General features: G+C 45.2%; 1 protein-coding gene across 1 annotated transcript in view; it reads right to left on the reverse strand.

Moving 5' to 3' along the window:
- Positions 1-23,778, reverse strand: part of cntn2 (contactin 2) — a gene marked incomplete at both ends in the record, with an annotated part of 44,983 nt that overhangs the window by 9,856 nt on the left and 11,349 nt on the right. Inside the window, 16 exons of the mRNA XM_083660971.1 lie at positions 156-390; positions 585-655; positions 4,171-4,320; positions 4,615-4,773; positions 5,507-5,627; positions 8,202-8,377; positions 9,002-9,129; positions 10,417-10,567; positions 11,423-11,552; positions 12,002-12,138; positions 13,059-13,240; positions 13,428-13,530; positions 14,533-14,748; positions 15,653-15,748; positions 16,015-16,190; positions 17,068-17,209. Of these exons, the coding sequence (XP_083517097.1) occupies positions 156-390; positions 585-655; positions 4,171-4,320; positions 4,615-4,773; positions 5,507-5,627; positions 8,202-8,377; positions 9,002-9,129; positions 10,417-10,567; positions 11,423-11,552; positions 12,002-12,138; positions 13,059-13,240; positions 13,428-13,530; positions 14,533-14,748; positions 15,653-15,748; positions 16,015-16,190; positions 17,068-17,209 (2,373 nt within the window). The remainder of the gene's footprint in view (positions 1-155; positions 391-584; positions 656-4,170; positions 4,321-4,614; positions 4,774-5,506; positions 5,628-8,201; positions 8,378-9,001; positions 9,130-10,416; positions 10,568-11,422; positions 11,553-12,001; positions 12,139-13,058; positions 13,241-13,427; positions 13,531-14,532; positions 14,749-15,652; positions 15,749-16,014; positions 16,191-17,067; positions 17,210-23,778) is intronic.

The following is a 23,778-nucleotide window of genomic DNA, read 5'->3' on the forward strand; positions in this document are numbered from 1 at the left end:
GAGTGTAGATTACATTAACAAAGCCCATAAACTACCAGTACAATATGCACGATTAACAAATAAGCTTCTCCATAGAATTATTACAATTAATACAAAACAATACAAACCCTGGTTGAAAGGAAAGGGTGAAGGGGGGTACCAGGACAGGAACTCACCTTCCTCTGCAGAATGCACCACAGCCATCTGGCTGAAGGGACCTTCTCCTCGGCGGTTGTAGGCCTTGATCTTCACCTGGAAGGGGCTGTAAGGTGCCAGGCTCTGGTTGAAGTAGACGTACCGTGACGACTCCACGTGCGCGATGGGCACCACCGTCCACGACGCCGTGTCCTTCGTCCGGAACGCCAGGATGTAGCCGAAGCCGTCACCGTTCTGGTACTCTCTCGCCATCGGCTGCAGGAGTCAGGAGAAAAGTGGACTGAGTGAAACTTTGATAGAGACAACTGGAGCCTCAATACAGTCAGAAAGCATTGGCTGTGATATTGGCATGTCACAGACACACACAAAGGCACACACACACACACACACACACACACACACACACAGGCAGGCACACACACACACACACCTCCAGGCTGCCTACTCACTGTCCAAGTAACGATGAGTTCACTGCGGTCCCCTCCTCCTCCCCCTAGTCCACTAGGGGCCACTGTGGGAGCTGAAAGGCAGATAACATGTACATTAATATACTTGTATACATTGGTAGTATTGGAACATTACATTGGTGGTATTGGTGGCTGTTCATCTCATGATGATCACAGTTTGTTTTTATTCATGTTTTATTCTACATCACTGCTCTTAAGCTTCTTTGACATTTGAATTGGATCCTTTTCAAGTCCTGCTTAGATTCACACAGCATTTGTCCCGTGATGCTGATAGCCGGACCAAGGGCAAACGCAGGCTCAATGCAAAGTGGCTGCCAGTGCCACTAACCACCGGTTACATCAGACAAGGAGTGTGTGTGCTCCAGGGTAGGTTACTTCAGACAAGGAGTGTGTGCTCCAGGGTAGGTTACTTCAGACAAGGAGTGTGTGCTCCAGGGTAGGTTACTTCAGACAAGGAGTGTGTGCTCCAGGGTAGGTTACTTCAGACAAGGAGTGTGTGCACCAGGGTAGGTTACTTCAGACAAGGAGTGTGTGCTGCAGGGTAGGTTACTTCAGACAAGGAGTGTGTGCACCAGGGTAGGTTACTTCAGACAAGGAGTGTGTGCACCAGGGTAGGTTACTTCAGACAAGGAGTGTGTGCACCAGGGTAGGTTACTTCAGACAAGGAGTGTGTGCACCAGGGTAGGTTACTTCAGACAAGGAGTGTGTGCACCAGGGTAGGTTACTTCAGACAAGGAGTGTGTGCACCAGGGTAGGTTACTTCAGACAAGGAGTGTGTGCTCCAGGGTAGGTTACTTCAGACAAGGAGTGTGTGCACCAGGGTAGGTTACTTCAGACAAGGAGTGTGTGCTCCAGGGTAGGTTACTTCAGACAAGGAGTGTGTGCACCAGGGTAGGTTACTTCAGACAAGGAGTGTGTGCACCAGGGTAGGTTACTTCAGACAAGGAGTGTGTGCACCAGGGTAGGTTACTTCAGACAAGGAGTGTGTGCACCAGGGTAGGTTACTTCAGACAAGGAGTGTGTGCTGCAGGGTAGGTTACTTCAGACAAGGAGTGTGTGCTGCAGGGTAGGTTACGTCAGACAAGGAGTGTGTGCTGCAGGGTAGGTTACTTCAGACAAGGAGTGTGTGCTGCAGGGTAGGTTACTTCAGACAAGGAGTGTGTGCTCCAGGGTAGGTTACTTCAGACAAGGAGTGTGTGCACCAGGGTAGGTTACTTCAGACAAGGAGTGTGTGCTCCAGGGTAGGTTATGTCAGACAAGGAGTGTGTGCTCCAGGGTAGGTTACTTCAGACAAGGAGTGTGTGCTGCAGGGTAGGTTACTTCAGACAAGGAGTGTGTGCTCCAGGGTAGGTTACTTCAGACAAGGAGTGTGTGCACCAGGGTAGGTTACTTCAGACAAGGAGTGTGTGCTCCAGGGTAGGTTATGTCAGACAAGGAGTGTGTGCACCAGGGTAGGTTACTTCAGACAAGGAGTGTGTGCTGCAGGGTAGGTTACTTCAGACAAGGAGTGTGTGCTGCAGGGTAGGTTACTTCAGACAAGGAGTGTGTGCTGCAGGGTAGGTTACTTCAGACAAGGAGTGTGTGCTGCAGGGTAGGTTACTTCAGACAAGGAGTGTGTGCTCCAGGGTAGGTTACTTCAGACAAGGAGTGTGTGCTCCAGGGTAGGTTACTTCAGACAAGGAGTGTGTGCACCAGGGTAGGTTACTTCAGACAAGGAGTGTGTGCTCCAGGGTAGGTTATGTCAGACAAGGAGTGTCAGAGTCAGAATCAGAATCACTTTTATTGCCACAGTATGCAAGTTACATACGAGGAATTTGTCTTAGTGTCTGTATGCAGCGTAGCGGTTACATCAATATACAGAGATAAGAAGTATGAAGATAACTAACGGCAATCGCAAGGTTGCAAGTGCAATCAAATCAAATCAAATCGAGTCAATATATACAATATGTACATGAGTGGTGAAGTGTTCTGTGGATGATAAATATGAATTTACGTTGGATGTACATGAAATTTACAGGCTAAGTTAAATAGGCATTAATGTGCAGGGAATTTACATCAATTTACCAGTCCCAGTTAGACAGGCATTAAATTAGATACAGTATGAGTTCCAGTTTTATGGGTGTGTGCTCCAGGGTAGGTTACGTCAGACAAGGAGTGTGTGCTCCAGGGTAGGTTACGTCAGACAAGGAGTGTGTGCTCCAGGGTAGGTTACTTCAGACAAGGAGTGTGTGCTCCAGGGTAGGTTACTTCAGACAAGGAGTGTGTGCACCAGGGTAGGTTACGTCAGACAAGGAGTGTGTGCTCCAGGGTAGGTTACGTCAGACAAGGAGTGTGTGCTCCAGGGTAGGTTACGTCAGACAAGGAGTGTGTGCTCCAGGGTAGGTTACTTCAGACAAGGAGTGTGTGCACCAGGGTAGGTTACTTCAGACAAGGAGTGTGTGCTCCAGGGTAGGTTACGTCAGACAAGGAGTGTGTGCTCCAGGGTAGGTTACTTCAGACAAGGAGTGTGTGCTCCAGGGTAGGTTACGTCAGACAAGGAGTGTGTGCTGCAGGGTAGGTTACGTCAGACAAGGAGTGTGTGCTCCAGGGTAGGTTACGTCAGACAAGGAGTGTGTGCTCCAGGGTAGGTTACGTCAGACAAGGAGTGTGTGCTCCAGGGTAGGTTACTTCAGACAAGGAGTGTGTGCTCCAGGGTAGGTTACGTCAGACAAGGAGTGTGTGCTCCAGGGTAGGTTACTTCAGACAAGGAGTGTGTGCTGCAGGGTAGGTTACTTCAGACAAGGAGTGTGTGCTGCAGGGTAGGTTACTTCAGACAAGGAGTGTGTGCTCCAGGGTAGGTTACTTCAGACAAGGAGTGTGTGCTCCAGGGTAGGTTACTTCAGACAAGGAGTGTGTGCACCAGGGTAGGTTACGTCAGACAAGGAGTGTGTGCTCCAGGGTAGGTTACGTCAGACAAGGAGTGTGTGCTCCAGGGTAGGTTACTTCAGACAAGGAGTGTGTGCTCCAGGGTAGGAAATGTACTTTTTAGCTGCGACCCTGGTGTGCACTTTACTGTATGTCACCTTGAGTCAGTGTTTTCCCTAAAAACCTTTTCAGGCCTGGAGGGATTTTGAAATGTACCCCGACCGCAACGGTGGGGGCCCTCGCTGGCGACGCTAAACTTTTAGCTAACCTGTTCGCATCTATGTTGGCAATGGTATCCCAAGTATCATCATACTATTATGGGATGCGATGCAAACAGTTGTATTATGGGATGTGCGTTTCCCAGGCAACGACACACGTTGACACGTTTTGGAACAGCGCTGCACACTGGCACGATGCTCCTAAAAGCAAAATGTTTATTTTTTTGAATGATTTGGCATCTTCTATGACTGTCAACACCAGTATTGTTGTATTGTAATAATATGCCATAAAGGTTTTTTGAAATTTAGGGGAGAGCAGGAAAAAAATATATATATACTGTATATAATAATTATATATATATAAAAGAAAAGGATTCTGGCCTGGCGGGGACGTCGTTGTAGAATGTTAGGGGAAACACTGCTTGAAACACTGCTTGAGGCCTCACCTGCTTGCTGTGTACGGATGGTGTGTGAGGGCATGCTGGGCTCTCCGCTGCCCAGGATGTTGCTGGCGATCACCTGAAACTCATAATCCATCCAGGGCATCAGGCCGATCACACGAGCCGACTCTGCGTTGCCCTCGATGTTGACAGGGTCTGGTGCACGAGGAAGAGAAAAGAAAAAAGAAGCATGCTAGAAAAAGAGTGACTGAAAGGCGTGACTGTAGATCCATTCAGTAACGTTTTGAGTCAGAGTGACTATTATTTCCAAATGTAGGTTAATATGCAATTAGCCCCACTCAGACTGACATACACACCTGTCCTCATCCTCTCACACTGACATACACACCTGTCCTCATCCTCTCACACTGACATACACACCTGTCCTCATCCTCTCACACTGACATACAGTACACACCTGTCCTCTTCCACTCACACTGACATACACACCTGTCCTCATCCTCTTCCACTCGGATGTGAGAGACAATCGACCCATGATGACGTATTTCCCGATGGGACTGTGGTTATCATAACCCCGACTCCACCTGAGCTCCACCGAAGTCTCGGCGACGTTCTTCACCACCAAACCACCAGGGGGTCCCGGAGGGCCTGGACACGTCCGTAACAAGGATATGTGAATGCATGCATAGTCACACAACTGTCACATGTATCTTATTATTATTATTATTATTACGTCATGTTTGTCCTGATCGAGAAGAACGAACATCTCAGCGTGCGACCGAGGAAGAGAGGAATTCTAATCTGAAGAGTGACATTTCTGCATAGAAGTAAATAAGTAGAAAGACACAATGTCCTGCTTATTCACAAATGTGACACTTAACTAACAAATAACATGGACTTAACTCAAGACCTGAAGACATACATTGGATTTTTATATAGAAACAACAACGCATGCTTCTCTTTTGAAAGTAGAAAAACCTTTGTACTATCCACAGTCATGTCTGTATCAGAGATATGTTGTATGAGTTTACCACAGTGACTTCTCATTTATTACAGGAGCCACATTTCATTGGCACCATGTTGATGTAAATTAAAAAGTTGTCTGGTCTTTTAAAAATGAGAATGGAAATTGCATTATAATCATCTAAGACTCTTAAATCCAGTAATTAAGCCACCAGATCACCAGACCGGTTAGCTTTAAATACTGAACCCGACTGCTTTCTGATGCTCAATAGTGACCTTTTTTCTGTATTTTCTGCATCACCTTGATGGGAGTTTTGTTGTTGGTTCTTAAGTGTCTCTTCAAAAGTAAATCTGGATGAGACGACCTGATCCAATAAAAGATTAAATTAAAAAGAGACGTCGGACGCGTCCGCCTTACCGCGCACTACGAGTTTGGCTGCAGCCGAGGCGCTGTCCACCACGGTCTGCGATGTGCAGGTGTACATCCCTGCTTGACTCAGCTGGCCATTCAGAATCAACAGGTCACCTATGGTTTCCTTCTGATAGGACACAGAGAGAGAGAGAGAGCACAGAGAGAGAGGGAGAGAGAGAGAGAGAGAGAGGGAGAGCACAGAGAGAGAGAGAGAGCACAGAGAGAGAGAGAGCACAGAGAGAGAGGGAGAGAGAGCACAGAGAGAGAGAGAGCACAGAGAGAGAGGGAGAGCACAGAGAGAGAGGGAGAGAGAGCACAGAGAGAGAGAGAGAGAGAGCACAGAGAGAGAGCACAGAGAGAGAGGGAGAGCACAGAGAGAGAGGGAGAGAGAGCACAGAGAGAGAGGGAGAGCACAGAGAGAGAGGGAGAGCACAGAGAGAGAGAGAGAGAGAGCACAGAGAGAGAGAGAGAGAGAGAGCACAGAGAGAGAGGGAGAGAGAGCACAGAGAGAGAGAGAGAGCACAGAGAGAGAGCACAGAGAGAGAGAGAGAGCACAGAGAGAGAGGGAGAGAGAGCACAGAGAGACAGAGAGGGAGAGCACAGAGAGAGAGGGAGAGCACAGAGAGAGAGAGAGCACAGAGAGAGAGGGAGAGCACAGAGAGAGAGGGCACAGAGAGAGAGAGCACAGAGAGAGAGAGAGAGAGCACAGAGAGAGAGAGAGAGAGCACAGAGAGAGAGCACAGAGAGAGAGGGCACAGAGAGAGAGAGCACAGAGAGAGAGAGAGAGAGCACAGAGAGAGAGGGAGAGAGCAGCACAGGGGATGATGGAGTCAGGACGGAGTTTGAGGCAGAAGAAGAAACACTGTGTTAGAAAAGAATAAAGGAAATGACATGGGAGATGTTTACAGATGTTCCTCACTATGAGGGATGCAACAACATCGATATGATCTGCATACAAACAAGTTTCTATGATCATCACATTTTGTACATAAAACAAAACATTTTGAAAAAAACAATAGATCATCAATTTGGCCGATACGATAACCGATAGTAACATTGTTGTTATTTTGCTCATCGGACCGATAACGATATTAAAAAATTACTAACATCGGCCGGTACCGATATGATTGCCAATATATATCATGCATCCCTCCTCACTGTTACAGCAGTACTGTCAACTCACATTCAATAACATTGATCAAAGTGGACTTTCATTTCATTCAATACTCGCGTTAAGCATTTATCCAATGAACCATGAATCATACTGCAGTATAGCTTTATAGTGCTGCCGGGCGTAACGAGCTGAGCTCATTCATTTCACTTTTACACATGAAATAACAGCTCATCTCATTAGGATCACATTTCTCCCTGACCTGGGGCTCAGGTACCATGATGACCACCTAGTGGTGCCGTCCTGAACTGAAATAATGATCTGAAACAACAGATGGATTTCTGGAGCACATGGTCGATTTGATCAATTTAATTAATAGGTGCAAACAGACTGACGTTTGGACACACAGGAAGTGTCTTCCTCAGACTCAACATCAGTCTGTTTGAATCGACCGTGAGCTCCACAAATTCATCTTGTTCCATATCGCTCAGTGCCTTTTTCTGAGAGGTTCGTCAGCTGAAGTGGATTGTGAAATAATTCTACAGGTAGTTATATAATATCTTGCGTGGTATTGTCCATTTTGTCTCGCTCTTGTCTTCAGTGGTACAGTCCCTTCAAATGGTGGTGTGAGTGTTACAGTGTTCAATTCTGCCATCATCTATTGACTTATTAAAAGTTGTGATGTGTAGCGTTTTTAACAACAATACATTTTGAGACAGTATAAAGTTGCCTGATGAAGACCTGTTGGTCGAAATGTTGTTTTTAAGTCATTAAAATACTCTGGGAGCTGCAAATCAGTGTGCAGATTTTCTTCTTCTTTTTCACTTATGGACTATGAATATCCAGCACCTGGCCTGACAGAGGATTGGATGTGCGCACAACTACTCTGTCTCTCAGTATAATATAATTAACATCAACAGGACCATCACAGAGAAGGTTGATTTTTTGGAGTATTTGACTTGCTTCCTCCATGTGGTGATACAGTCTTACAGCGTCCTCAGTACAGTTGAAACGTTCAGTTGGGATGAGATTTTCTTTACCCTCTAACACCCAGATATTAATGGCTCACTCCGTAGCAGTTTGGGTCATTCGACTGTTGCAACAAGGCATGTCATGTCCGTGTCTTCACGTCTCAACTCTGTCGCTAGACACAAACTATCATGCTAACCAGGCGTGGACTGCATAATCGGGCACGTCGGGCAAAAAAATGTTTTGGTGCCCGCAGTCAGGCCACTCACTGAACAGCAGGCCAGGTGCCGCCTACTGGTTTACTAGTGGTTTTATTACTTTATTCAGGGTTAAAGTGGGTGCATCTCATTGTAAAATTGGACTCGGCCCAAATTGGGCTGCAAACGGCCCAAATCGGGCTTCAAACGGCCCAAATAAATTGGGCTTCAAACGGCCCAATTTGGGCCCAAATTGGGCTTCAAACGGCCCAAATTTTTCACCGCCGCCCTTCGGACGCTCCGTATCGGCCTGGCCTGCTTGGTATCTAATGCCCGGCCTGAATTATGATCCCAGTCCGCCCCTGATGCTAACCACGCCTTTTTCTCGACAGCGTCACCGTCCAACATGCACTATAGCGCTCACCCCCTCCACCCGGTGGTAGGGCCCGGCAGGGTCCTCCAGGTCCAGCAGGACTCCGTTGTGGGCCCAGGTGAAGGTCAGGTCCATGGTGGGGTCGTGGGAGGCGTGGCACTGCAGCGTCACGTTCTCCCCCTGGTTGATGTCAGCGTTGGCAGGAGCCAGCGTGATCTTAGTGGCATCTGCATATTAAAGACACATCAAGAGAGTGCTGAAGAAGGTGTGTGTGTGTGTGTGTGTGTGTGTGTGTGTGTGTGTGTGTGTGTGTGTGTGTGTGTGTGTGTGTGTGTGTGTGTGTGTGTGTGTGTGTGTGTGTGTGTGTGCAGGATAATGTCCTAAGATAGAGACAGGAAGTGCCTTAAACATGCATTCTTTCTACTGTCCAGCACCAGCAGGGGACCAGCTGGCTCCAAAAAGAAGTCAGATTGTATGGAAGAGTATGAGGAAATGAGCCTACTTCTCTCTGGATTTAAGAGCTCAGTAAAACACTTTCCTAATGAGTTGATGGTCTCCATCACTAGTTTCAAGTCTTCTTCACAACATGATGTTCTAATGAGTTGATGGTCTCCATCACTAGTTTCAAGTCTTCTTCAGTAACAACATGATGTTCATTTTCTAAATGATGGTCCCATTTCGAGTAATAGACTGGAAAGCAGACTATGCTTTGGGCCGTGATTGACAGGCCGCCTTGTCCAGTGATCATGCAGCTCTCCAATCATGGACCAATAGCAGGCAGTGCTGCGGCTCTGTGGGAAAGCCCTGATGTGTGTGTGTGTGTGTGTGTGTGTGTGTGTGCATGTGTGTACCTCTGACAGACAGGTGTCCGGTGCTGTTGGCTTTGCCCAGGTAGTTTTCAGCAAAGCAGGTGTATTTCCCTTCATCTGCCCTGCTGATGTTGTGGATCCACAAGATCCCATCTGGAGTGACTGTGACCCTGAGGAGAGAAGCATCCAGAAGGTCAAGAGCGCCTCCAACTGGTTGCCTAGAGACGACACTTCACACGTTGATACAGTAGCACCTGAACAGGCGCTTCACAACAGCTAAATGATAGAAGTAAACAAACAAAATAATCACTTTATGCCCCTTTTAAGATGCATAAGTACCGTAGTGAAGACGACAAAGGACAACAAAAAAGGGGGAACTGTAGACTTTTTATTACACTCATATTATTCAGCATTCTTCACTGTCTTTGGTCTAAACTTTGATGCTTTTCTCTCTGAAAATTAATTTGACACACAGGTGAGTTACCACACTTTTCATGAGGCTGTGACAGACTGAAGCGCAGTAATACATCCCTCTGATGTTACAATGCTACTGAGAAGTTGCATTTGAACTTTCCATGGATTTAGTTTGAAATCTTCCAACATCTGACATGAGTTAAAAGTTGATCTGTTTTAAAGAGCTGTCTAGATGTTTCTTTCAGCAGTGTAGAAACTGAGGGTTTACTCGCTGTGCTCAAGGTTCAAGGTTCACTTTGTCTATTTCTCAGTGTGAAGCGCTGTGAGAGTGGGAAGGAGATGTTTTCTTGTCTGCCTTATAATATAATGCTACAATAAGTGTCTGTGTGTGTGTGTGTGTGTGTGTGTGTGTGTGTGTGTGTGTGTGTGTCTGGCTGTGTCTGTCTGCCTGTCAGTCAGTCAGTCAGTCAGTCTGTCTGTCTGTCTGTCTGTCTGTCTGTCTGTCTGTCTGTCTGTGTGTGTCTGTGTGTGTGTGTATGAGCGAGCAGAATTGTATTCGGCCACAGCTATGCCATTTTACGTGCGATCGCGCTGAATCTTTCAGGAAGTGTAAAGAGCGCCCCCTGCAGTGAGGTGACCTAACGGTGTCGGATTTTTGAATTAGGTAATTATGGCAGATTAATTGCCGAATGAGCGTCCGCAGTCAGGCTGCAGTGAGGCGAGCTGTTGGTGTCGGTGGAGCAACCTGCAGCTCCAGGGAGAGGGAAATCGTGATTTTTAAAAATGTGTGTTTCACAAATCCGATCGTGGCAGTATGGCAGTATCTACATCAAACACACATGCTGATGTTTTTGTATCTGTTGGGGAGCCATTTTCGATTCATTTTACGGCATTTATGGGTCTCGGCAACAAACAAGACGCGTAAATGTCTCCCCCCGCTGGCCAGCCTGCAGCACACAGGTTGGGCGTGCAGAGAATGCAGAATTTGCACTCAATACACTGCATGGATATTGCGCTAGTTGTAGAGTAATGCTGCAGTCTACCTGCTGCTGTTGGTGAGCAACTCTGTCCCGCGGCTCCAGAACAGGGTGGGCTTGGGCGCGGCCCGAGGACGACATTCCATCATCACCTGCCCCCCTCTGGCTGCTGGGACCAGTTTCCGGACCGGATTGGACCTGAAGTCCGGGGCCTGCACTGGAAGCACAGCACACAGTGGAGCCACAGGGTTAGACCAGTTACAATGTACACTGTATTATTGTGAAAACCTCAATAATTATACATTTTCTTATTTTCTTTTGCTGGGAAGTTTCACACAACTCCCATTCTTCTTTTCACGTATCAAAACATTTCATTCGTTTACATTCAGCTACGTATGGTGATATATACAGAACTGTGCAAACGTCTTATAATAGATTATATAAATTTGGTCTTAGATGTATATTTGTTTTCTCTTGTGTGTCAGTAAACGGCTCTTTAGTGTATTATTTTTGTTACATTTTAAAACAAATACTTTTCAAATAAATCACATTATTGTATATGCACTGCTTCTATTATGTTATACCTATGAACGATGTTAGCAACAGAATCTGAACTTTTTTTGAGAAGTAGGCCTACTGTAAAGACAGTTTAGAGTACAGCGATTAGTGATCGCCCAATGAGCAACGCTGAACGTTAATTATCGCTGGACGCTGATTTTGGGCGCTGTCGCTCATAAAAAGTATAAACACTAGGTGATAGGAGAACGCATCACAGAGGTGCAGTTTCATTTCAGACGCTTCATTTTAATTTTCTCTCAAGACATGAAGGTAGAAAAACAAGGACACTTTCTTGAGCCAGCGATCGGGTCAAAGTTCAATCCAAATGAAGTCTTGATGGTCACAACCCTCATCGCAAAGAAGCCTGACTGCATAAGTATAAACATATATCGTTGCCACTGACGATGGAATATGATCATTGTCCGTCGCAACCACCATAAATCGCTGTGTATAAACTGCCCTTACGAGACATAAGCAATGACACTTCATTTCCTCATGTCTACCCTCCTCCTACCTTGGACTCGGAGTTCACCGTTGGCGTAGACGTTTCCGTGTTTGTTCTCGGCCACACACTGGTACATCCCAGAATCCTCCAGGGCCAGGTTGTTGATCTTAAGACGACCCCCGTTCACTTCCACCCTGTCCTGGGGGGCGAGAGAGGGGGGTGAGAGTGAGCCCACTAGAGCTAGAGTCACCAAAATCCCAAAACTGGGACTGTCCCCAGAAATCGGGGACGTCTGTCACCTTAGCATAGGATACACTGACTGGACCATCCTTTACGAACAGAAAGCCAATAATGCCGTCCCACAATTCCTTGCGGCAACTTAGCCACAAGGAATAGCCGCATTATTGCTAACACACAAAAAATGCATTTTTCTCAGCAAGTCCTAATGGACTTTTGTCTGGGTGGAAGTATTCATTCCCATTACTGATCTTGATTTTAGAAGGGAAGAGAGGATGAAATCAGACATTTTGTGACACAGAAAAGTAATCTAGCAAAGGCGTGTACAGCATTCATGTGTGCGTTACCTGGGTGGTGAGCGGCTTCATGTGTGCGTTACCTGGGTGGTGAGCGGCTTCATGTGTGCGTTACCTGGGTGGTGAGCGGCTGGCCGTTGCGTAGCCAGCGTATGGACGGCCGTGGTTTGCCGGCGGCCACACAGCTCCAGTGCAGCTCTGAACTGATCTCCACCTCGGAGTCGCTCATCACCTGCAGCCACTCTGGCTGGGCTGCAGGGGGCGGCAGAGAGCAGAGAGAGAGAGAGAGAAGGAAAATGAGACATATAGTGAACTAGAGCTGCGCTGATATACTATCTGTAGTATCTGTAGTACTGCTGATAGTATCTGTAGTACTGTCTGGGATCAGAGTTGATTCAGCTCCGCGGTGCTCATACTGCTATCAGGAAATGAGGCTGTCCTGATATCGATACTGTAAAGTGCTTTTACTGCAATGTACAACTTTTCCTGTGTTTTTACTGCAATGTACAACTTTTCCTGTGCTTTTACTGCAATGTACAACTTTTCCTGTGTTTTTACTGCAATGTACAACTTTTCCTGTGTTTTTACTGCAATGTACAACTGTTCCTGTGTTTTTACTGCAATGTACAACTGTTCCTGTGTTCTCCTGTCGTGAAAATGTGCAACAAACTATTGTTTCTGCTTTATGAGGCTTAACTTGCTGCACTGGTCTTTATTAAGCTATTCTGAATTCTGAACCGTTTTTATTAATCTCTTAACCTATTCTGAATAAGCTGATCTAATGTGTGAACCTATTCTGAAGAGCCTGTTTGTGTCTGTTAACCTAACCTAATGCAATAGACCCTTTTCACGGGGGCCATTTTGTGTCGAAAAGGCAGAATAAACACAGGTGCAAGCAAAACACTAATGAGGGTTTCCAAATTCCAATCATGGAAGTTGGAAACTCTCATTAGTGTTTTGCTTGCACCTGTGTTCACCCTGTCTTTTCGACACAAAATGGCCCCCGTGAGAAGGGTCTATTGGGTTGGACAATTGCCAATACTACACAGTACTGTATGAATGACTACTTGGATATTTTGATCTACTTGGTAAAGGGTCTCAGCACTCAAATCAGTTGTGAAGAATTGGAAACCAGTGCACCTCTAACAGTGAATTCATCTGTATGTCCCCACCTTGCACGTTGATGCGTCCCTGGTGTGTATCGCTGCCCTCTGAGTTGTAGGCCTCACACTCGTAAGTGCCCTCGTCGTCAAAGGACAGCTCGGGCAGGGTGAGCATGGGTCCTTCAGCGCTGGCTCCCGCTTTGGACGGCAGCAAGCCGTCCACCTTCCTCCATCGCAGCTTTGGGACAGGACTGGACAGAGGAACGTGCAGAAAGACGTTTGACAGGAAAAGAGACGAGCAAGAGGAGCAAAAACAGTTAGAGAAATGTTACTCAAATGGAAAATAGGGCAGCAGGCCTCCAAACCCAAATAGCTGGATGACACATTTTGTCATCATTTCTGAGTTACTGGACTGTGGACCGAGCCCGGGGAACTTACTTTCCATAGGCGAAGCACTCTAACTGGGTGGTGTGTCCAGCTAAGGCGTAGGTCTCCGCGGGGAAGCGCACTTTGATGCTTGGAGCCGACTTCCTGGGACTGGCTGTGGTGGAGTTAAAGTGTTCAGTTACTGATGGAAACTCATTCAAATTGACAGTCGCACTGCTGCTGTATGTTAAACAGCTGCTCTCTACTGGAGAATATAAAGTAGAGATGTTTAACACCAGGGAACACCAAGTGCTCTCAAAACATCTCCGCTTTCACAATGTAGCACTTTGCGTACAAACCGGTGTTCGATTTTCAGAGACACACAGCAAAATAGTAGTAATTATATCTACTCAACCTATCTACTCAAGCTTGGCCTTCTAGAATTTATTTTGTTGTTCTCCTAAATTGTGATGTATTTCACATCATTTATCACTCTAACAAGAGGGTATAAACTTGATTGGGTCTATATGAATACATGAATATAAACTAAAGGTCGTATGTTATTGTATTTGGAAATAAATTCTACACTACATGTAACTACTGTATTTAAAGCTTTCACTTGCAAGAGGAACTCATAGTCATAGTTTCACTGTCAGAAACCAGCCTTGTTTTTCGCTTGACAACTACTGTACATCTGTGTTACACCTGTGTACTGTACACCTGTGTTGATCCTGCTATGACACATAAACATGGCTGCTGTGAAGTGATAACATGAAAGCAGCATTATGCTAAGTCTGCGCTGGTATAATAATACTCCAGGCATGCAGAGAGATGCCAGAGCAAAGTGAAGGTATAATAATACTCCAGGCATGCAGAGAGATGCCAGAGCAAAGTGAAGGTATAATAATACTCCAGGCATGCAGAGAGATGCCAGAGCAAAGTGTTATAACATGAAAGCAGCATTATGTTAAGTCTGCGCTGGTATAATAATACTCCAGGCATGCAGAGAGATGCCAGAGCAAAGTGAAGGTATAATAATACTCCAGGCATGCAGAGAGATGCCAGAGCAAAGTGAAGGTATAATAATACTCCAGGCATGCAGAGAGATGCCAGAGCAAAGTGAAGGTATAATAATACTCCAGGCATGCAGAGAGATGCCAGAGCAAAGAGTCTTTACCATCAGGCAGCACGGTGAGCTGGTTGGCCTTGCTGAAGGTGCTCTTGGTGCTGATGTGACCCATGTTGATGGTGGTGAAGCAGAAGTAGTGACCGCTATCATTTGCCTCTGCTTTGGCCAGGTAAAGGTTCCCCGTTACCTGGGACACAAACCAGCGGCTGTCATTCTGCTTGATGAAGAGAGGAAACTCATTGATGAACCAGCGGTAAGACAGTGCTAGAGAAGAAGAAAAGAGCAGGAGAAAGATGGGTGAAAATCATTGTGTGGTCCTAATGAAGTATCTCCAGTAGGATATATGTATATACCGTATGTGTGTGTGTATGTATGTATATATATATATATATATATATATATATATATATATATATATATGTATGTATATATGTATATATATATATATATATATATATATATATATATATATATATATATATATATGTATATATGTATATATATATATATATATATATATATATATATATATATATATATATATATAATAAAGTAATTAAGTGTCCATCTTTAATTTAATTTATTAAGTGTCCAGTTTTTTACTCATTCAGTCAGACCCATCGTGGTGGAAAGTCAAGATGAGACAGCAGCCAACATTATTAGCTTCATACTGACACTTGCCTTTTTATGATCATGATCACTATATACTATATGTACTGTAGAAGGTGGTCTTATATATATACGGTATATATATATATATATATATATATATATATATATATATATATATATATATATAACCCTATATATATATACTTTCCATTTTAATTCCATTTGTAACTTTTTTTTATTTTCAGTCTTAAAATCAAATGTATCTAAAACAGGTTAATAATTCTGCTGGGGTGAAATAATTTCACTGGTTTAGAATGTAATATTTGTTGCTTTCAGGAATCTATCACAACCCAATGGTCAATATATTGAATGAAGGCTCCAGTGGTATCAGGAGAATTCTTGACATAAGTCATGATGCAATGGAAACAAGTCACTTTATGTCACCTCAGTGCCACTCACTCCCTACATTGTTTTTGAAGTCAGTGTGTTGCTGAGTTTGCAGGTTTGATTCCTGCCCGTTATCGACAGTCACAGTCCACAGATGGAGGTACTGTACCTGGGTAATGTGGAGGGGGCTGGCAGGCCAGGAAAGTGCCCACACCTTCATATGCTGTTTGAGGGCTCCTGGTGTCTGGAGGGAAGTCATGGAGGTCTGGTGTCAAGAAGAAAAAGAGCAGGAAGTGGTGAAAACAAAAGAGAGGATTATTGTAACCAAAAGTAGTTCTGATGCACTGTTGAGTGTTGAAATGATGTTGGTTATGGGCAGAGACTGAAGAGAGTGAGTGAAGGTGTTGAGACTGTTGAAATGATTTTGGTTATGGGCACTACTGGACCACTAAGCCCAACCAGCTTACAGCCCACTCACACGGCCCCAAACAAGTCCAAAGCTGGCAGCAGAAGAATAAGGCTTTGACTCACAGCCGAATTTGATGTTAGCCGCCCGGCTGATGATGGTGCCACAGCGGTTGACGGCCAGACACTGGTACGAGCCGGCGTCACGTCCAGGCTGCGGGCTGCTGATCAGCAGGTTGCCGGCCACCAGAGTGTAGCGGGGGTCCATGCCCAGCGCCACCTCGGTACCGTTCACAAGCCATCTGCAACGCAAAGAGATGGCCGAGGTCCTCAAACACTTTCATTTCAACGTGCTATCTAGTGATCTGTGCTGCATATAAGATAAGATTAAACTTCAATGAGTAGGAATCCTTTCAAATAGCAATAGGATACAGCAAAGAAAAGTTGATGGAAACAAGAATATATAGCAAATGGGGGGATATTTATTTAACCTTTATTTAACCAGGCAAGTCATTAAGAACAGATTCTTATTTGCAATGGCGACAATGGCGACCTGGCACTACATATTAAGTAGTGGCTTTACATATTATGTGGGGCGGCTTTAGCTCAGGAGGTAGAGCGGGTCGGCCAATGACGCAAGGGTTGGCGGTTCGATCCCCGCTCCCTCCCAGCTGCTGTCGTTGTGTCCTTGGGCAAGACACCTAACCCTCCTTGCTCCCGATGGTGTGTAGGCACCCTGCGTGGCAGCCTGCCGCCATCGGTGTATGAATGGGTGAATGTAGACTACCTACTGATTGTAAAGCGCTTTGGATAAAAGCGCTATATAAATGCAGGCTATTATTAAGTATTGTGTCAACCGCATATTAAGTAGAAATGTATGAATGAAAAGTATGAAATATTGATACATCATTAAAAGTGGAAGCAAAATAACACCTGCAAAATACTGTGTACTGATGCAACAAAATATATATATATGTATCAAATACCAACAATGAAATACATGTAGTATGAAATATGTGAAGAATTGTATTAAGAAGGAATTTGGGACTCTGAAGACAAATATGTGAAAATGTGTCATATTCACATTAACATAATTCACAAGGCCACACATGTACTGTGTGTGTGCGTGTGTGTGTGTGCATGTGTGTGTGTGAGAGAGAGCGAGCGAGAGAGACCCACCTGTAGGTAGCAGCTGGGCTGGCTCTGGCCTGGCAGCTTAGAGTCACCTTGCCTTCACTCAGGCCCTCTGGGTAAACTGAACCGGTCGGCTGCTCTTCAAACACCGGCCCACTGTCATGACCCGACACACACACATCTCCACCTGGAAATACATCAACAACAACAACAACACACCCATCACACAACAACACACCAAACTACTGCCGAGAACCAGTGTGTAGTATGCTGGTGTAGTGTAGTATACACTGTACAGTACTGTACTGTATATGATGATGTAGTAGATGTATGTATACTGTAGTACGGTTATGGAATAATCTCTTCTTATTTTATGTGATTTTTATTTATGTTACTATATATATAAATATATATAAATAAATAGGCTAACTAAAATAAATATATCCAAAATAATTGTTTTATCTCGATTATCTTGTTTTCATAATTGTGGGAAGCCAAAATTGTAATTGTGATTAAAATTTGATTAATTGCACATTAGTCCAGATGGATACTAAGAGCTCCAGACTCATTTAGCTCAGTGTAGCGTTGTGACCTTTCCCTCGCTCTTCATATCTCTGACAAGCAGCTTTGATTGGAGGTGTAGTGTAAGAAACGTGTCATCAGAACGTAGACAAGAAGTTCAAAGACAGATGCTGCAATCTCTTTGGAGCTCGATCTTCTCTTTGAACACTCTCTTCTGTGAAGAGCCTTATTTTCCTCTGGTGCAAAACTGATCTAAGACACTGTGTCGAGACTGTAGCCTGATCATTTCTCTATACTGCCACTGCTTCAGCTCAGCATGAATATTGCATCACTGTCAAATGACAAGTCATGTATAATGTATAACACAGAATGCACATTTTTTCCCTCTCTCTCATTTGATCTGAAGGTGGAACTGCAAGGAGCTTGAATTATCAAAAGCAAATGGAAAAGTGTTGACATTGTTGTTGCGGTGGCTGTGTTGTTAGGTGCAACATCTGAAGTGACGGCCGATAATATAGGGCAGGATGTTGAGATGAGTTATGATGAGATGGAGATACTAAGTACTGATCTTTCATAACTGACACGTGATTGATTTTTGTGTTTAGGATAATGTCAGATTGTTAGCGAGGAAGGTCAAAAGTTTTTCACAGTTGGAGTGACGCCTCTGCACTAGGTTTACCTTAGGTATAGGCCTACTCTAATGGTTTGCTAGCTAACTATGTATCTTCTTGTTAGCTAACTAAACTAACTAGCCCATGATTTGTTAACATGCAGTATCTAGTAGAAGCTAGCATTGGTAGTGGTTAGTAGTCGCATATTAACATCACTTGCTTTGCTAAATTAATCTTCTGGCTAGTTAGATCAATAACAAAGCCATAACAACAACATTTGTTCAGGTTCACTTTAGCAATCTGATCTCACAGAAAAATGTGTTGGTGGCATGTAAAGGGTGAAAATTCTGTGTGCGCAGTACGAAACTGTTACGTGGAGGTGAGTCGACTATAAACAGGGAGTAGTACCACATTGAAGTAGCGTGATTTATTTTTTTATTTTATTCCCAAAAATGACCAAAACCTTTCCCTAACCATAACCAACGTTGTTTTAGATGCCTAAACTTAACTGTCGACCCATTTGGAGGAGAAAGAAATGATGGAGAGGAGTGACGCAGGAAAAGAAGGGTGGAGATGATAGACTGCAGAGAGGTGTTGAAGGTGGAGGATGATAGACTGCAGAGAGGTGTTGAAGGTGGAGATCATAGACTGCAGAGAGGTGTTGAAGGTGGAGGATGATAGACTGCAGAGAGGTGTTGAAGGTGGAGGATGATAGACTGCAGAGAGGTGTTGAAGGTGGAGATCATAGACTGCAGAGAGGTGTTAAAGGTGGAGGATGATAGACTGCAGAGAGGTGTTGAAGGTGGAGGATGATAGACTGCAGAGAGGTGTTGAAGGTGGAGGATGATAGACTGCAGAGAGGTGTTGAAGGTGGAGGATGATAGACTGCAGAGAGGTGTTGAAGGTGGAGGATCATAGACTGCAGAGAGGTGTTGAAGGTAGAGATGATAGACTGCAGAGAGGTGTTGAAGGTGGAGGATCATAGACTGCAGAGAGGTGTTGAAGGTGGAGGATGATAGACTGCAGAGAGGTGTTGAAGGTGGAGATGATAGACTGCAGAGAGGTGTTGAAGGTGGAGATGATAGACTGCAGAGAGGTGTTGAAGGTGGAGGATGATAGACTGCAGAGAGGTGTTGAAGGTGGAGATCATAGACTGCAGAGAGGTGTTGAAGGTGGAGGATGATAGACTGCAGAGAGGTGTTGAAGGTGGAGATCATAGACTGCAGAGAGGTGTTGAAGGTGGAGGATGATAGACTGCAGAGAGGTGTTGAAGGTGGAGATGATAGACTGCAGAGAGGTGTTGAAGGTGGAGGATGATAGACTGCAGAGAGGTGTTGAAGGTGGAGGATGATAGACTGCAGAGAGGTGTTGAAGGTGGAGGATGATAGACTGCAGATAGGTGTTGAAGGTGGAGGATGATAGACTGCAGAGAGGTGTTGAAGGTGGAGGATGATAGACTGCAGAGAGGTGTTAAAGGTGGAGATGATAGACTGCAGAGAGGTGTTGAAGGTGGAGGATGATAGACTGCAGAGAGGTGTTGAAGGTGGAGGATGATAGACTGCAGAGAGGTGTTGAAGGTGGAGGATGATAGACTGCAGAGAGGTGTTAAAGGTGAATACAACTCAATTGTGCCTTGTGAATTTCTATCGCTGTACCATAGAAAGTGTTCTGACAGGGTGTATCACAGTGTGGTACGGCAACCTGACCGCCCAGGACTGCAGACTGCTGCAGAGGACTGTGAAGACAGCAGCTAAAATCATTGGCACAGATCTACCAAACCTCCATAACATCTTCACCACTCGCTGTAAAATGAAAGCCAAAAACATTATCAAAGACACCAGCCACCCCGCTCATACCCTGTTCTCACTCCTCCCTTCCAAAAAACGCTACCGGAGCATCAAATCACACACCACCCGTCTCAGTAACAGCTTTTTCCCTCAGGCAGTCAGGCTGCTGAACAGTTGACTCACACACACTGCAACGCACTGTCACTTTGTTGTGCACCATTATTGTATTGTACTGTATCATGGTTTGTGTTATGTCTACACGCACTGTGTACAGACAGGTCTGTATCACGTGTAGCCTACATAGTTATGTAGGTCTACACCCTTTTTCTGTCGGTCTTTGTGACCATGTCCTTGTGTATGTAAGGCTGAGGGTGCTCAGAGCATAAAGAATTTCATTGACAATAAACTACTTGAACTTGAACTTGAACTTAACATTTCTCAAATGTAATAATGTGGGGGGGCTGTAGCTCAGGAGGTAGAGCAATATTCAGTGGAGCCGCAGAAAGTCTCTTCTTTCTTTTCTATGGTGAACCTGCAGGTTTGACATCTGAATGGTCTGCAGTGTGGTGAACCTGCAGGTTTGACATCTGAATGGTATGCAGTGTGGTGAACCTGCAGGTTTGACATCTGAATGGTCTGCAGTGTGGCGAACCTGCAGGTTTGACATCTGAATGGTATGCAGTGTGGTGAACCTGCAGGTTTGACATCTGAATGGTATGCAGTGATATGGTGAACCTGCAGGTTTGACATCTGAATGGTCTGCAGTGTGGTGAACCTGCAGGTTTGACATCTGAATGGTATGCAGTGTGGTGAACCTGCAGGTTTGACATCTGAATGGTATGCAGTGATATGGTGAACCTGCAGGTTTGACATCTGAATGGTATGCAGTGTGGTGAACCTGCAGGTTTGACATCTGAATGGTATGCAGTGTGGTGAACCTGCAGGTTTGACATCTGAATGGTATGCAGTGATATGGTGAACCTGCAGGTTTGACATCTGAATGGTATGCAGTGATTGATGGTGACAGGTTTGACATCTGAATGGTATGCAGTGATTGATGGTGACAGGTTTGACATCTGAATGGTATGCAGTGATTGATGGTGATTGATAGGATTGCCCGACTCCATAGTGACAGGAAGTGTTCAAATGAGTTGAATTTCTCTTGGGACGGAAGAGGGCAGGGGTCAGGGGTCAGGGGTCAGGGGTCAGGGGTGAGCACTGAGCACCAAACTATTCCCCAGCTACAATGACAATACATCCCTTACACGCTGTCAATTGGGTTCCCTAGTGATGCCAAATTAGTCTAGGGAATCTGTGAGAAAAAATGACCCAACCTTAAACTAATTGCAACAGAAATTATTTGTGTTGTATTCAGCTCTTGAAACCTTCCAATTTAACATACTGAAAATCCCAGAAAATCCCAGTAGTGGAACATTCTCAAAATTGGCATTGTCTCCACAAAGGAGGTGATGTTTTCGGTGCCGTTTGTCTGAGCGTTTGTCTGTTAGCAGGAGGATTACGGCCAAACTACTGGGCCGATTTTCATGAAACTTGGTGGAAGGATGGCATGGGCCAAGGAAGAACCTATTACATTTTGGGGCGGATCTGATCCGGGTCGGCTCAATGGAGGGGGCGGGGCTAGGGAAAAGGGTCCGTTGCAGGTGGGAGGGGGTGTGGTCAGGAAAGGGGCGGGGCTAGGGAAAAGCCCTACCAAACATACTGTAACGGTTAACATAACAAAACAAAACATAAATTATAGCTGCTGCGCAGCAAGGGGTCGTGGCCGGGTAAGTCTCAAGTCTTTTAGCTATAGTCCAAGTCGCGTCTCAAGTCTTTAGTCACAAGTCCAAGTCAAGTCTCAAGTCTCTTATGGATGAGCTTTGTATGATCTGCTGCATGCAATCCAGTCTGCTTAGATTAGAACACTGCCCTTCATGACAGGGCTGGGGCAGAAGGCAGCAGGTGAAGTACATGGCAGTTGAACATAGAAGCGGAGAGAGTAGGGACAGTGGAGGCAGACAGAGATAGACAGAAAAAATGTTTATTTATACTTTGGCATGTATGACATTACCGATGACATGGCAGCAACAACTATGACATCACCCACCCAGTCTGCTCAGCCAGGAAGGATGACATCATTGATGACATAATCACTGATGACATCACTGATGACATCACTGATGACATCACTGATGTTGTCGTTGCTCAAGTGACATCACATCATTAGGTATAGCTGGTATATAATATCTGCTCCTGGAGTTGTTTGAAACAGTCACTGAAGAACTAAATCTATAAATGAAAATAAATAAACTGACAGTCCTTCAAGTCAGTTTTGGTGGAGCACAAAGTCCTTCATCACTTGTGTTAGTGGTAGGGAGTGGACTTGGTTCAGGCGATGTGTCCCCAGTGCTTGGCGGATCTGGATCCGACACACGTGGGCCAGACTCCGAGGACTCTTGGCCTCCAGAAAGACCCTGAGAGCCTCAGGATCCGCCCTCTCCTCCAGCTGTGCCTGCTCTGTGGTCACCAGGGCCGGGTCAGTGCCGTGGTCCAGCAGCAGCTGGACGAAGGCCGTCTTGCACCTGTTACGCAGCACCCACTCCAGCAGGTGAGAAGCCACATCACGGGTCAGAACGCCAGCAGCCTGGAGCAGCAGGTGGAAGCAGTCCAGGTGTTTGTGTGTAGCACTGATGTGGAGAGGGGTCAGGGTGCGTGAGCCGTGTATGTTTCTGTTAGGGTTGGCCCCGGCTTCCAGGAGGATCCGGACACAGTCCAGGTGACTGTGGCACACGGCACCGTGGAGAGGCGTCCAGTTATTCTCACCAGCTAGGTCTACCTGTGCTCCCTGTGTGATCAGGTAGTGCACACAGGCAGCATGACCCAGCCAGGCTGCGAGCACCAGAGGGGTCGACCAACACCCGTAAATACACTTCTCATTGATCTGCCTTCTGAAGTGGTCTTCCTGCAGCAGGCTCCTCAGTGTGTCCAGGTCTCCTGCCCTGAGGGCATCATAGAGCCGTGTGTCATCATGCTCTGCTTGAACAGCCATTCCTTCAGATGTGTCACTGTACCACACTGGTACACATAATAGCCTCAGCCAGGAAGGATTTATGACATCACTGATGACATCACAATTGCTCAAGTAACATCACTGATGATGTCACAACTGCTTTTATGACATCACTGATGACATCACAACCTCTTATGACATGACTGATATCACAATGCCTCTGACATCACTGATGATGTCACAATTTATGACATCACTGATGACATCACTGAGACTTTGTGTTTGAGAGTGAGTGGATTTATGACATCACTGATGATGTCATCAGTGGGACAGACAGACAAACAGACAGAGCCCTAGCTCCCTTAGATAGATAGATGTGCTCATTTTTTATGTATTTCCAGACACTTTTAGAGACACTGAGGGAATAAATTCATTACCGTAACACTTTTTTAATTGGAAATATGAAACAACAATTTTTTTTTCCAATGGCAAGCACTTCAATATGCTCAAGGGTATCACTCAAAATGTATGATTAGCAAATACGAAGTTGTAGCTAACATTGCGAAAAATGCCATGTTGTATTACGACTACTTCATACTAGATGAGGAAAAAAAAATCTGTTCTACTTAGAGACTCAACAACCATTTCTGTGGATTCCTTGCCCCCAAAAATGTGGAAATAGACACCAAATTTGTAATTCTAGGTTTAGTTGGAGTCAAGATATGGCCACAATTTTAATAATGGCAGCCATTTAAAAAAAACGTCATTTTAACATACTTCCACTAATGGGATTTTCTGGGATTTTTACTACAGTGTTTCGGGTATC

This window comes from Poromitra crassiceps (assembly GCF_964638095.1).
Source record: "Poromitra crassiceps genome assembly, chromosome: 25".
Taxonomy (NCBI): Eukaryota; Metazoa; Chordata; class Actinopteri; order Beryciformes; family Melamphaidae; genus Poromitra; species Poromitra crassiceps.